Here is a 14,295-nt window from a genome sequence, read left to right as displayed (position 1 = left end):
TTGGCTTTAAAGGGTAATTGCATATACATGGTACAAAGATGTACATGCAGGCAAAACACTCATAAAATATTTTTTTCATAAAATAATTGTTTAAACTTTAGAAAAAGAAATGAGGTGTGGGAGGCCAGCTCCCACCTTTTAAAAAGGTTCCTATGAGGAGGAGAGAGGGATAAGAAAATACTAGAAAGATAGTGAAGAGGAGAAAGACAGAAACACAGGATAGCTTTGGGAGGGCCTGGGTCAATACCCAATAACTGTTTCCATTTATTCAAAAGGGCTTTTTATAACAATGTTGAGGGGTGGGGCAAAAGACCCCCCCCCCTTGCTAGATCAAAGCACACCGCATAGCCAAGTGTAGATTCTTCCAAACACCTGCTAACCACGGCTGTGGTAAAATCACCCCTTTATGCATCCCTGCTGGGTAAAGCAAGCTCAGATTCTTGGGTCCTGAGTAATTTGAGCCTCCACAATGAGGCAGTGAAATCTCAGTCTCTGGAAGCAGGGAGGTCAGAGAGGCGAGGTTTCCCAATGGGACATTGGAACTTAGCTCTGCTCTACGCACAAGCTGACTGTAAAGAACTCCCCTACTTTTTCTGAGAACCTCTTTCTATGTAGCCTTTGCTGTCCTAGAACTCCTTAAATAGATGAGGCTGGCCTTGAACTCACAGAGATCCACTTGCCTCAGTATCTCAAGTGCTTAAAGGCATGCTTGGGTCTGAGCGGCTGCAGGACTGGCGGGTGAGAGAGATTTGTCTGGCCGTGGGCCAGGCAGGTCCAGGAAAACAGCTACAAATGGCGCCAGAATGTGGGGCAAAAATTTCCACCTAAACCTGAGAAAGAAGATTCTAAAATGAAGCTAAAAACAGCTTCCCAGCTGTCTCCCTGAAGTCAGCTGCAGCCTGCGGGCTTGTGCTACTTACTATACGGCAGGCAGGTTGCTGGCATGTGTGCTTGACCTCTGTCCAGCATTTAGATTCCCCTGTCTCCATTCTCTTAAGACTCCCTGCACCACCTGACCCTGTCTGGGAAGATCCATCACCTCCTCCATACTTCCTCTTTCAAGTCCTGGGTCGAACAGTGCTTCACGCCTCTCCAATTCATGTCCACCTGGAACCCCAGAACGTGCCCTTAGTTGGAAATAGTTTTTGTGGATACAGTTATTTAAGATGATCAGACTAGTAGAAGTGGACCCTAGTTTCATTGGCTGGTGTCCTTATCAGAAGGCTCTGGGGCAGCCTCATGGACAGTGGCTGTGAAGCTGGAAGCAGCCAGTGGAGTTTTACCACCATAAGCCAAGAAGGGCCAGGAGCCAGCAGAGGTTGGAAAAACCGAGGAAGGATTCCTCCCTGGAGGCCTTGGAGGGACAGTGGCTTTGCTGACACCTTGGGTTTGAACTTCCAACCTCTAGAGCTGTGAGGGAATACATTTTGTTTTTTCGAGTGGCTGCCCAGCATGTGACAGTTTGCTGTAGCCACCACAGGACACCCCGGGGCCATGGCAAGCTCTGCTCTGAGTCTCTCCAAGCAGGGCAAGTGGCCTTGTGCGACTTTGTGTCCTAGAGGGAACTTTGAGCAGGTTGGAGTCACAGAGACTGCACAGAACGGAAAGGTGGTGTTCCCCTCCCAGTCTGGAGATACCCGGGATGGCCCGGAGGGGTGGGGGAGCTTGGAGGTGCATGGTGCTAATGACAGCAGTTATTCACGGTAGCCTGTGGCCCGCTTTGTGAGGAGGTGTTCCAGCCCTGTGAGTCATCAGCTGACCTGGCATGACACCTTCCAGGCCTAGCCAAGTGGTTCTTGGGTGCGTCAATTTACAGCTCCGCGGGGAAGCTGGAGCCTGTCAGATGGAGACCAAAAGTCAGCACTTGGCTCACTTCTAATGTGGTGAGATTGGAAACTGGCACCCAGGGGTGCCAGCAGAGGGCTGTAGTTGAGGTGAGAAGTGGCCATACTGATGGTCGAAGGAGCTGTGGAGTCATTTGGAGAAGCTAGTGGCTTAGTTTTGTCTCTCGTTCTTGGCACGGTACTTCCTAAACCTTGAAAAGTGCTAGCCTTTGCTAAGGAGGTGCCTCAGGAGGAGCGGGATAGGTTTAGGGTGAGGGGTCAGCCTGTGTGCATGTGTGTTTGTAAGTGGTGGTGGTGGTGGTGGGGTGCTCCAGCCCCCCCCCCCTTCCTGAGTTCTGTGCACTTCCGGGGGTGGGGGGTGAACACCCAGAAGACAGGCTCTTTGTTCCTCTCTAGTGTCTTGCCCTGGGCATCTCTTCCATTGGCGGGTTCTGAGTTATGTCATTTGTATAAGGGGTTAATGACAATAAAATGAAAAAGGCTTTCCTGTGAGTTGTTCTAGAAAATCATTGCACCTGACTGGGGACAGTGAAAAAACTCTCAACTTAGCAGTCACTTAGGCAGAAGTGTGAATAGCGGGCACGTACACCATTTGCAGGTGGTGTCAGATATGGGTATAGTCTGTGGGACTTCATCCTTGACTTGTGGGGTCTATGCTAACTCTGGGTAGTTAGTGCAATGGCTGAGTCGATCTATTAGTCACCCAGCTGCTGTTCAAGTTAGTCTGGTAAAGACTCAATATTTGGTGACAGAGAAAAGTCACATTGGTCGCTATCTAGGGTCTGTTGTGTTTCTGCCGTTGATTCGGCCCAGCTGGTGGAAGGGACAACTAACTTTGTACCTGTCTACTGGACCTGGGCAGGGATATGACCCAGAAGTCGGGACACCTTATCCTACCTGTCAGGGGAGAAAGAGCCCTGGAGGTGTGTCTGGGCTCTCCTGGGAAGGGCTTAGGGTTGCCCTGGTTGACTTCCAGACTATTCCAGGACTCTTGCCAAGCGCTCTATATTAATTTTCTCAGCCAGGCCTTATCAATCCTGAGAGACTGTCACTGTTAGTCTCATTTTACAACTGAGGGAGCCAAAGCTCAGAGAGGCCGCACAACTTGAATGTCACACACCTAGCAAATGGCAGGCCAAGGGTGTCTTAGGGTCCCCTGACTTCAGTCGACCAAGGATTTGGATCAATTGCTGTTTTTATTTTCTAGGAGGAGCTCCCTTTCACAGGGCAGGTGTGTGTGTGTGTGTGTGTGTGTGTGTGTGTGTGTGTGGTGTGTGGATGTGGGGCTGGGAGAAGATTGTTGTTAGTAGTGGGTATGAACGGAGGGATGCTTTGGATGGAATGCATATGAAGCACTCTAATATTCAAAGCCTCTCCCAATTGCTAGGTTTTCTCACCTGGATGGATAGCAATGGGTAAGCAGCAGCCATGCTTAGATTTCTAACGAGTTTTCTGGTCTCCATGATGCCTCCCTTGTGCCCGTGGATGGATGATTTGCCTCTTCCTCTTGCCAGTTTATCCAGGACAGTTCTGGACCCCATTCCCTCTTCCCATCAGAGCCAGCAGATTCCTGGGGAGGTGCCTTAAAGTGCTGGGTAGGTGATCAGAAACCAGGGGAATGACTTCTCTGCCTGAGACTTGGCAGGTATCCCAAGGATTCCTGCATGTGGGGCACCCCTTCCTCAGCGGAAAACAAACAACCATGGGTTCTTGTCCCTTTTGAATAGCGTGGAATCCGGAGCCAGCGCCGGGTCCCAGCAGAGCCATGCTTGTCACTATAGTGACCTTTCCCCTACTGGCACATGGAGGACTCAGGACATTTCCCCTTCGGGCTCAGGGGACTTCTGGACATTTCTCTTATGTATATGCAGGGAGGGACCTGGGGCTCTGGGAAATGCGGCATTCCCTGAACACCAGCACACACTGGAGCGAGACTGCGTTGGACGCGAGGGCCGTTTACCCTGCACTGTGTGCGAACTTTACCTGGTGGTAGCTCGTTGCAGCAAAGCCAACGGAGAACTTCATGGGGATGATAGCGATGCCCCTCTTCTTCCAGTAGCTCTTCCGGTTGAACTCTTCCACTTCTGTCCTTCTGATGTGGAAGGAAGACTGGTCCAGACACTGGTTCCAGCACCTTATCAGGGGCTCCGGGCTGAAAGCTTGTTTGTAGATGGTTTTATCCACTGTTTTGTACATGTTTTTCTCCCTAATCTGAAACAAGTGTGAAATTCCATCAATGCCTGCGGAGAGACAGACAGACTGCCAGCTGGGGGCTTAGAAAGCCTTTCCTCTGAAGCACACGCTTTGGTGGGGAGGACAGACCCCCCCCCACCTTGTTTTCCAACGGCATGTGCAGCTGTGAGAGTAGTGGGGGCTATTTTTGATCTCCACATTAATGCACCAACCGGGCAGGGTCTCTCCATCTGGAGTGGAGTGCAGTCGCTAGTGACTAGTCTAAAAGGCAATGTGATGGAAGGGCTGGGGAGGCTGGGCCTATCTGTCTATCTGTCTATCTATCTATCTATCTATCTATCTATCTATCTATCTATCTATCTATCTCCCTATCTCTCTATCTCTCTATCTCCCTATCTATCTATCTACCATCTGTCTATCTATCTATCTATCTATCTATCTATCTATCTATCTATCTATCTCTCCTCTATCTAGCTATCTATCTACCTCTCTTTCCCTATGTATCTATGTTCTATCTATCTATCTATCTATCTATCTATTTATCTATCTATCTATTTATCTATCTATTTCTCCTCTATCTAGCTATCTATCTACCTCTCTTTCCCTATGTATCTATGTTCTATGTATCTATCTACCTCTCTCATCTATCTATCTATCTCATCTATCTATCTATCTATCTATCTATCTATCTATCATCTATCTATCCATCTCTCTCCCTATCTATCTATCTATCTATCTATCTATCATCTATCTATCCTGTATCTCTCCCCACCCTGCCCCCCATGTGAGTCTGTGTGTGTGTCTGTGTCTGCGTGTGTACATGCCATGGCATATATGTGGAAGCCAGAGACAGCCCATGGGAGTCAGTTCTCTCCTTCTACCATTTCATTCCCAGGGATAAAACTCAGGTTGTCAAACTTGGCAGCAATCGCCTTTATTCACTGAGCCATCTTACTGCTTCAGGGCTCAGGGGATGGAGCAGAGTTGGTGAATAGTGAGTTAAAGCCAGGCTCTACTGTCATAAGTGAAGATTATTCTGTCAGAAAGAAATCTCAGAACAGATAATGACAAATTGCGGGGCTTCAAGTCTTCCAACTGCATTGCATGCAGTATATGGTTAAATCTTCTAAAATTCGTGTTTAGTCGGCATCTGCTCCATATCCTGGGAATTTTCAGCACCCAGGGAAGGAACACCTGAGAGGTTTTCACTATCTCCAGTTTATTCTAACAGAAGTAAAGGAACTGCTGTATCGTCACCAGCAACAAACTACACTAAGACGATGCCCATTCCAAAATAATTTTTTTTTTTAAATGTGTGGTTCTGGGGCTGGAACCCAGGGCTGTCTGCATGCTGGGTAAACTCTCTATCACTGAGCTACATTCCCGGCCCTACAAAGATAAACATTTAGTAAACATTTATTAAACTTATTTTGTCCTCAGGAACTCTGTGAAGTAAATCATCTTGTTCTCATTTTCTAGCCAAGGAATCTAGGACACAGGGGGTCCATTTGTTTTTGTTCATGCTGTTCCATTTGCTTGGGTTACCTTTCCATCTACCTTTCTCAAGGTGAACCTCAAGTGTCATCTTCTCCAGGATTTTTTTTTTTTTAGTCCCCCTCCTCATCCTGATTATCTTCCTCCTTTGTACCCACGGGCATCTTTTTTGGTTTGTTTTGTATTATTATTATTATTATTATTATTATTATTATTATTATTATTATATTTTTATCGAGACAGGGTTTCTCTGTGTAATCTTCGCTGTCTTGGAACTTGCTCTGTAGACCAGGCTGGACTTGAACTCATAGAGATCTGCCTGCTCCTGCCTTCTGAGTGCTGACTGGGATTAAGGGCGTGCCCCACCGCTGCCTGGCCCATGGGCAATTTTTGTGACTTCTAGTATGGAATCTATTATTTTTCTGATATAGTACTAGGTGTTTTCTGGTGTGGAGGTCCGCTTGACCAATGAGATGAAAACCTGGAGGTCCTCACTGAATTTAGGGACAAAGGTGTACAGGAGACAGGACATAGAGAGTCCTGCTGGAGCAGAGGGTCTGGGTTGAGGGAACTGGGATGTGACTGAAAGATCACAGCAGACAACATCATCAGTTGGTGCTGGAGTCAGCCTATCTCCGGTCCAATTCCTTTATACCCCCAGGGCTCCCGGTGTATTGGACAGAATTATATTTTCAAGTGGTAAATTTTGGACATCTGAAAGAAACTTTCAAGTGAACCAGCAATTCCATTTCTGTGAGTTTATTCAATAAACAGACCCCCACAAAAGGACAAAGATATTCCATACCCCTAGCACATACGTCTGGGGTATTCATTGCAAATTCATTTTTTGTTTTCTTGAGACAGGGTTTCTCTGTAGCTTTGGAGACTGTCCTGGACTAGCTCTGTAGACCAGGCTGGCCTCGAACTCACAGAGATCCGCCTGGCTCTGCCTCCCATGTGCTGGGATTACAGGCATGTGCCACCACCACTCGGTGCAAATTCATTTTAAGATTTTATTTTTAAATTATTTATACATGTGTATAAGTTTGTGAGTACAGTGGCCCTGGAGGCCAGAAGAGGGCATAAGATCCCCTGGAGCTGGAGTTACAGGTGATTGTGAACCACTGATGTGTGTGCTGGGAAATGAATTCTGGTTCTCCGGAAGAGCAGCAAGTCTCTTAACCACTGTGCCTTCTCTTCAGACCCAACACCATTTTAACAGCCTAACCTGGGTAACAAACAACCTGAGCATGTGTCAATAATGGAGAGGATAAATAAATGATGTTCACATCACAGGCAGAAAAAAAGAAAGGAAGCTCTCATCTCAAATTCTGAGCCAGGGTTAATTCAGGGTTCACCGGGGCCACTAGCTTATCCCTCCCTCCTCTGATTCCTTAGCAGCCTTGGTTATGACCCCGGCTATAATCTTACCTTTTCTGGTGGAAGCCCACATCTGGCTGCCACAGCTGTGATACAAGATTCTGTTATCAGGGTTCCCTGTGGGAAGCCAAACCCACGAAAGGCTGTATTGGACGGTAAATTTGTCATGCATGCACGGCCCCGGAATCTGAGGTTGCGGATCTTGTATGCATTTTCCAGCTTTAGTATAAGAAATTCTGTTACCTAAAGCAAAAGGAGATACCACAGACGTTAGACACCACTGCCCCTTTTCATAAAGACTCCTTCAGACGTTTTACATCTTACCCACTGTCAAGAGCACAGTTGGTTTCAGACACACATACCAGCTCTGAGTCATCCAATGTGCAACCTCCATTGACGTAACACTCGATGTCCAGGGCTTTGATTCGTCCACTGTTCATGAATCCCACCTGTCACCAAATGATGGACGTTTTAGTGATTTGTTTAAAATGTACCTGCCAAGTGCGAGTCACCCCTCAGTCCCCTTTTGAAGAGGACCAAGGGCAGACTCGGCCTCCAGTTTGCTCTTGTGTGGAACCCCGCCTGCTGTGGCCTCGTCTTTCAGGGGCTGATTGAAGAAGACCTTTCTTGAGCCAAGGTTTGCGGAGGAGTCCTTCCCTTTCAATGGGCAATCCTGGCTCCACCCTCAGCGTGGAACCCTCAAGTTCTTGTCTCTCAGAATGTAATTGCCGCTCTCATCCTCCTTATTCCTTCCATCCTTGGAAGATTCTCTGCCATTCTCTACTGGCTTTCTTTCTAATTTAGTCTGTGGTTTTCTCCTTGTGGGAAAGTCTTTGGGATCCCAGAAGGCACAGAGATGACTCATGATATCTCTCGTTACGGGAAAGCTTCGGGAGCAGAGGTTGGAGAATTTATGAGCTGGTCTCATCTTCCTGGGTGGCCTAGGTGGTTTGCAAATAGCAATATAGGTAATGAAATGTAGTAATCAAAAGCAATGGTGAAACCAGGTGCTAAATCAGATGTGTCTGCCTCAAGCAATTCCTAAAGAAAGCATGTTTTGTAACATTATATCACAACAGGACTGACCTTAGCACTAAACCACAAATCTGAAAAATAGTATCAGCTCCTAGACAGGAAACATTTTAACAGTGTTTCTACTGAAGTTGAAGAAAAACTGGAGTGAGTGTGATTTGAAGAATTTGAGTTCGCCTGTTAGTGGATTTTTGTTAAAGATTATTTTGCAGTGGAAATGGTTAAATTGTTCCTAAACAGTTCCTCTACAAAGAGTTATTCTTATAGTTGGGAAGTCTGGGCATCTTCCTTTTCTTTTTCTTTTTTGTCTTTGAGGAATCACCAAAAAATATAAATTCTTATTCTGTATAACAGTTTTTTTTTTTTGGCATGTGTATGTGTGCCCACATGTGTGAGTACACATGTGTATGAAGCCAAAGGATAATGTCAGCTCACTCTTCTTTTTATTTTTTATTGTTTTTTCGAGACAGGGTTTCTCTGTGTAGCTTTGCGACTTTCCTGAAACTTGCTTTGGAGACCAGGTTGGCCTCGAACTCACAGAGATCTGCCTGGCTCTGCTTCCCAAGTGCTGGGTATTAAAGGCGTGTGCCACCACTGCCCGGCTCACTTTGTTTTTTTGAGACACAGTTTCCTGTGTATTACTGTCCTGGAACTCGATCTATAGACCAGCCTGGCCTTGAACTCACAGAGATCTGCCTGCCTCTGCCGCCCAAGTGTTGGGATTAAAGGCATGCTCCACCTGGCTTAGATATCTTTCTTTTTATTTTTTCTTTTTATTTTTATTTTTATTTTTTTTTAATTTTTCCTGCTTGCTCTTTTTTAAAAAAATATTTATTTATGTATACATTATTCTGCCTGCATGTACACCTGCAGACCAGAAGAAAGCACCAGATCTCATTACAGATGGCTGTGAGCCACCTTGTGGGTGCTGGGAATTGAACTCAGGACCTCTGGAAGAGCAGCCAGTGCTCTTAACCTCTGAGCCATCTCTCCAGCCCTAGATATCTTTCTTGATTGTACTTCAGTTTATTTATGGAGGCAGGGATTCTTGAAAAACCCAGACCTCACAGATTTGGCTAGTCTTATCTAGCCAACTTGCCTCAGGGATGCCTTGTCTTTTCCTCCCGGACACTGGGGTTACAGGTAGGCAGCCTCACCTAGAAGCCAGGCAGTGGTGGCACAGGCCTTTAATCACAGCACTTGGGAGGAGGAAACAGGAAGTGATGAGGCAAGGTGGAGACAGGAGTTTGGACCTTTCAGTCTGAGGATTCCTAGAGGTGAGAAGTCTTTCTAGTGGCTGCTCTGCTTCTCCGATCTTTGAGCTTTCACCCTGATGTCTGACTCCTGTTTTTGTTTTGTTTTGTTTTGTTTTCAGAGCTGAGGATCGAACCCAGGGCCTTGCGCTTGCTAGGCAAGCACTCTACCACTGAGCTAAATCCCCAACCCTGACTCCCAATTTTTATTACTAAGACCAATTAGAATGCATGCTATACTCACCCTCTCAGCTTTTATGTGGGCCTTGGGGATCCCATCTCCAGCCCTCAGGCTTGCATGGCAAATGCTTTATCTACTGAGACACCACCCTAGTCCCTCAAACGGTGCCTTTTCGTCATTATTTAACATTTTATTTTCACCATTACCTTTTTTTAAAAAAATTATACACTCAATTAAAAGCTCATCATAAAATGTCACGGGTATCCAAAACATGTACCATCTTCATTTGATATTTTAGATACCGAGTGCTTTTAGAATTCAGCAAAATCAAAACGATAGAAAAGGACAAAGCCACACAAACAAAAGGGGGGTATTTTAATGATTCCACATGCAATACTCACTTTATATTTTCCAAATAATGGATGCCTTCCCCCGGTTACTAACATGTCATCTTCACGGTCCAGAACAAGGCGAATGGGACGGCCAGTTCTGCAGAAAACAAAATGTAGATTCTCCATTTATCCCACCCATCCATCCATCCACTCACCTAACTAGTCAGCCGCTCATCTATCCACCTATTGATTCAACTCCTAATTCGCTCTCTACCCACATCTATTTACAACATGTGGCATATGCTACGAGCCACGCAAATATGAAGTCAGAACTCAGCTGACACTAGCAAAGCTAATACCTGGAGGAGCCAAGGGGTCTTCCAGAGGACGAAGCCAAAACTCAAGAGTCTTGGTGATACTGGCTGTTGAATGTATCGGCTGTTTCCTGCAGTGAATTTCCCGTGTGCTGTTGTAGCTTTCCCATTTGATTCTTTCTCCCAAGAACTTCTAACAGTGTGGTTGATCATCCATTGGACACAATTTCCCTATACTATTGGGGTATTTGGATAGCATTCCCCCGCTGTGTTGACAACAGTCACACAGTCAAGACCCCTGTTTTTCAGGCCTTTGTTTTCCCTTTTAGCATTAGACTCAGAAGTCTGCCTTTCTGTAATTATCTTTATTAGCAAACATCTGGCCAGGGCCATCTCTGGACAAAAAGTATTTTATCTGAGATGCTTTTCAAACATCCAAGGACAGACTGCAGATAGATAAATGTTTAGACTATCTGCTAGCTCCTGAGATAAGGTAAATATTTTCACTGAGACAACCGCCAAGGCCAGGGGGATGCTAGGTACCAAGTTTTGTTTCTTGTGCAAATTAAGCTTAATTTCTTCCTCTTTCCCATAGCCGAATGTTATCCCTAGTTATAAAGGGCTTTTACTAACCAGGTGCTACATGCTGTGACACAGGTTACCTAGTAACCCAGAACATTTTCCCCTGCCAGCAGATAGGAAATTGCTGCCCCAAGCTAACCTTGAACCAACAAATTCCTAACTCCTTTTACTTTCATCAGCTTATTATCTAACCACACTTAGGAATACAGTATTACATATGGATCCCCCCACTCCTTTCTCTTGAATTTTCCCTAATTGAGTCTAGGTCTCTCTCCTTCTCATTTGACCTTTTCCCTTTAAGAGTTCCTCCTCGAGTCCTAAAGAAAGCCTGACAGTCACTGCCTGGTGTAAACTCTCATCTGCCTTTACGACCCTGATAGAATTCAAGCCTTGTGACCCTTCTTTGGCCAGAGAATTGCTGACTGTGTGGGTCTATAAACTGGAAACTTCAGAGACTAGGGGGACAAAGACGGAAAGAACTAAGAACAACGAGAACAATAGAAGAAGGGACCGAGAGGAGCTAAGTATGAGAACAGAAATGAAGCTGTGTAGATGGAACGGACCTAGAAGAATCAAGTGAATGAACTAAAGAGCTTGGTGTGCTCAGATTCATTTGATTATAGCTAAAATTAGATCCTCAGCTGGTTGTTGCATTCTTCCATGGACCTTGGGAAAAAGCTATTTAGGGGCCAGACCCCCATAGTCTTTGATAGTAAAACCCATTCATCCACCTTCCACCCTCCCATCCATTTGTCCCACTTATTCAATTCTCCATCCATCCATCCATCCATCCATCCATCCATCCATCCATCACACATGGCTCTATTAATCTGCACAAAATCTTCTAGGCATGATGTAAGTCATCGCCCAACTAAATTACTATTGTCTCTATGCTTGCAACTCAGTGTTTAGAGGTAAAGGGATTAGTGTCACATTCTGGCTATGTTCTGTCCCTATGGCTTCAAACTTGACTTTCACCTAGATCCAGCTGTTCTGCATGTCTTCTATTAGTAATAACGGGGATTGTGTCAATGGGTAAATGCAATGCTAATGTCAATAGAAAAACATTAGGTAAATGTACAGCTTCAAGACTCATTCCCTGTTAATTCTGATTCAGAATGCCTGGGATTTAGTGGAATTTCTTTCTTTAAAAAATTAAAAAATTTGTGTGTTTTTGAGGCAGGGATTTCTATGACCCCAGGGGACCCCTGCTCTCAGGAGATCTGGGACACTGTTGTCAGGTAACTTAATGCATGACTGCTGTGTGCGAAGGCAGGGTGCATCTTGAGGCATTGGTTCCCCACAGGGCTGCACAGTGGGGTCAAGGGGCCAGCTTTGGAATATACTGGTGCCAGGGCTCATAGCGGCTAGCCTAGGCATTGGGATATGGATGCTCCACTTGGTGGCTGTGTGTGGCCATGCTTGAGAGGCAGAAGCCACAAGGTCTGTTGTGAGTGTAAGAGCTGCTTACTGCTGGCTGTGACAGAGGACAGACGTGGCTGTGAAACTTCAGCCTCGCTTCTCTCCACCCTGCACTAGGGATGAAGACACACAGCCCAGTGTACAGGATTTTTCTCTGAGCTGCACAGAGGCTGTCAAAGGAAGCAGGGCGCTGAGACTCTGTAGACCGATTGGAACTCAGACAGAATAGTAAACAGCATCTCCTTTTCCTTTTCCCTTTCTTCTCCCTCCTTTCTTTCTCCCCCCTCCTGCTCCTTCTCCTCCCTTCTCCCCCCTCCTGCTCCTTCTCCTCCCTTCTGCCCGCTCCTGTTCCTTCTCACTTCTCCCCCATCCTGCTCCTTCTCTGACAACAAATCCAGTCAAAGACAAGGAACAAGGACCCGCACTGTCAATGCCAGCTAAACTTGAACGCTGAGCCACGGACAGCAAAGAGGTGACTTCCCTGAGATCAACCCAAAGACCACCTGTCCACCAAGACAGCCCATGGAGCTGGTGGAGGGTGAAGAGCCTTCCTTCCCTAACGCCACTCTACTCTGCTCTGGAAGTAGCAAAGAGATCTAGGGGGCAGCCATGAACTTGGGAAGGGTACCACACTGCACATCTAAACAATTCATCTTCCCCAAAGCTCAGGGACGGGGCCCGCAGTTCTGGAAGCAGTCAACCCACTACCCCACTGCTCCATGGTCATTGAAGTGCAGCTGACTTTTGCAAAACCAAAAAGGGTGGTAGGGCAGGTGTGAAATATCTATGTGTTATAAAGAAATGGGGGGGGGGGGGAGGGGATGGGGGAGGGGCTGAATTGCCCAGGGACCAACGGGTGGCTCTGACTGCAGCCAGAATTGATTTACCAGGCCACCAATTTCCTCTGAGCTCAGCCTCTCCCACACTTCCGGCTCTCAAGGCAGACTTACTTGACGGCCCCCACTGCAGCAATCGCCCCGAACACAGCTGGCTTCCCCACCTTTCCTCCAAAACCCCCGCCCACTCGTTTCACGTGGCAGGTGATCTTGTTGCTGGGGATTTTTAAGGTAGAAGATACTGTTTTCTGTGAGAGACAATGAGGTTTAAACAGAGTTAAAAAAATAAAAAACAAAAAAACAAAAACGAAGTGTTTTGTTTCCTGAACTATAACTGTGCAGCAGAGCCCACTCACAGTACACTCTCTTACTACAGTAGAGAGTGGAGATGGCAGAGCCCACTCATTTTTTCTTCTCCTTTTTGTGTGTGTGTGTGTGCTTTTTTTTTTTTTTTTGCTGGAGCTGAGGACCGAACCCAGGGCCTTGTGATTGCTAGGCAAGCTGCTCTACCACTGAGCTAAAGCCTCATCCCTGTGTGTGTGTTTTTTTAAGACAAGGTTTCTCTGCATAGCCCTGGCTGTCCTGGAACTCACTCTGTAGACCATTTTCTGTCTGGGAAAGTAAACTGTGGTCTAAAATGATGTCTTGACTCTTAAATCATCTATAACGATCATTTTAGAGGATAAAATGGAGCATAGGAAAAATTTAGTGATGCCATCCAATCAGAGTTCAACTAAGCCCAATGCAAATAAATTTAGTGTTTTAATTCAAAGTGATGGCACTTGGACTGGAGGTGTAACTTGCCTAGTACTCATGAAGACCTGAGTTTGATCCCCATAAGTCCTGTATGATAATGAATGCATATAATTCTAACACTCAGATGTAGAGGCAGGGTGTTCAGAAGTTGAAGGTCAACTTTGGCTACTTAGTGAGTTCAAGGATATCCTGGAATACAGGAGACTCTTTTTCAATAAGAATATGGCTGGGCAGTGGGATATGCCTTTAATCCCAGCACTCGGGCGGCAGAGGCAGGCAGATATCTGAGTGTGAGGCCAGCCTGGTCTACAGAGAGAGTTCCAGGACAGCCAGGGCTACACAGAGAAACCCTGTCTCAACTCTGCACCCTCCCGCCCCCATTTTATGTCTTCTGGACATAATATAGGTGGTGAAGTCATGAATACAGTGGCTGTGAGTTACCACTGTAACTCACAATTTTACAACATCAATCCTGTCACAGTCCCAGCAGAGACTGGGGAGGGGATCATGAGACCCTACCTCTAGCTGACATTTCTGGAGGAGAGCCATCTTTCTTTGAGGATGTGGCAACTCACTGCCCATGTTCCAGTGGGACTTAGAAGGGATGTGATGAGGGTCTGGGGTAAGTTGGAGAGGAGTGATGGATGAATATGATCAAAATAGGTTATATATATGC

At 46.1% G+C, this 14,295-nt stretch overlaps 1 protein-coding gene across 1 annotated transcript in view; it reads right to left on the bottom strand.

Annotated features, from left to right (window-relative positions):
• The window catches only part of LOC118573013 (aldehyde oxidase 2), a 115,343-nt gene that overhangs the window by 51,649 nt on the left and 49,399 nt on the right, over window positions 1-14,295 (bottom strand). Inside the window, exons 22-26 of the mRNA XM_036172995.1 lie at window positions 12,978-13,111; window positions 9,779-9,866; window positions 7,274-7,360; window positions 6,963-7,154; window positions 3,828-4,055 (exon numbers count right to left, since the gene is read on the bottom strand). Coding sequence (XP_036028888.1) covers window positions 3,828-4,055; window positions 6,963-7,154; window positions 7,274-7,360; window positions 9,779-9,866; window positions 12,978-13,111 — 729 coding nt within the window. The remainder of the gene's footprint in view (window positions 1-3,827; window positions 4,056-6,962; window positions 7,155-7,273; window positions 7,361-9,778; window positions 9,867-12,977; window positions 13,112-14,295) is intronic.

This window comes from Onychomys torridus, chromosome 23, assembly GCF_903995425.1.
Source record: "Onychomys torridus chromosome 23, mOncTor1.1, whole genome shotgun sequence".
Classification (NCBI taxonomy): domain Eukaryota; kingdom Metazoa; phylum Chordata; class Mammalia; order Rodentia; family Cricetidae; genus Onychomys; species Onychomys torridus.
This window is presented reverse-complemented; position numbering and strand designations above follow the sequence as displayed.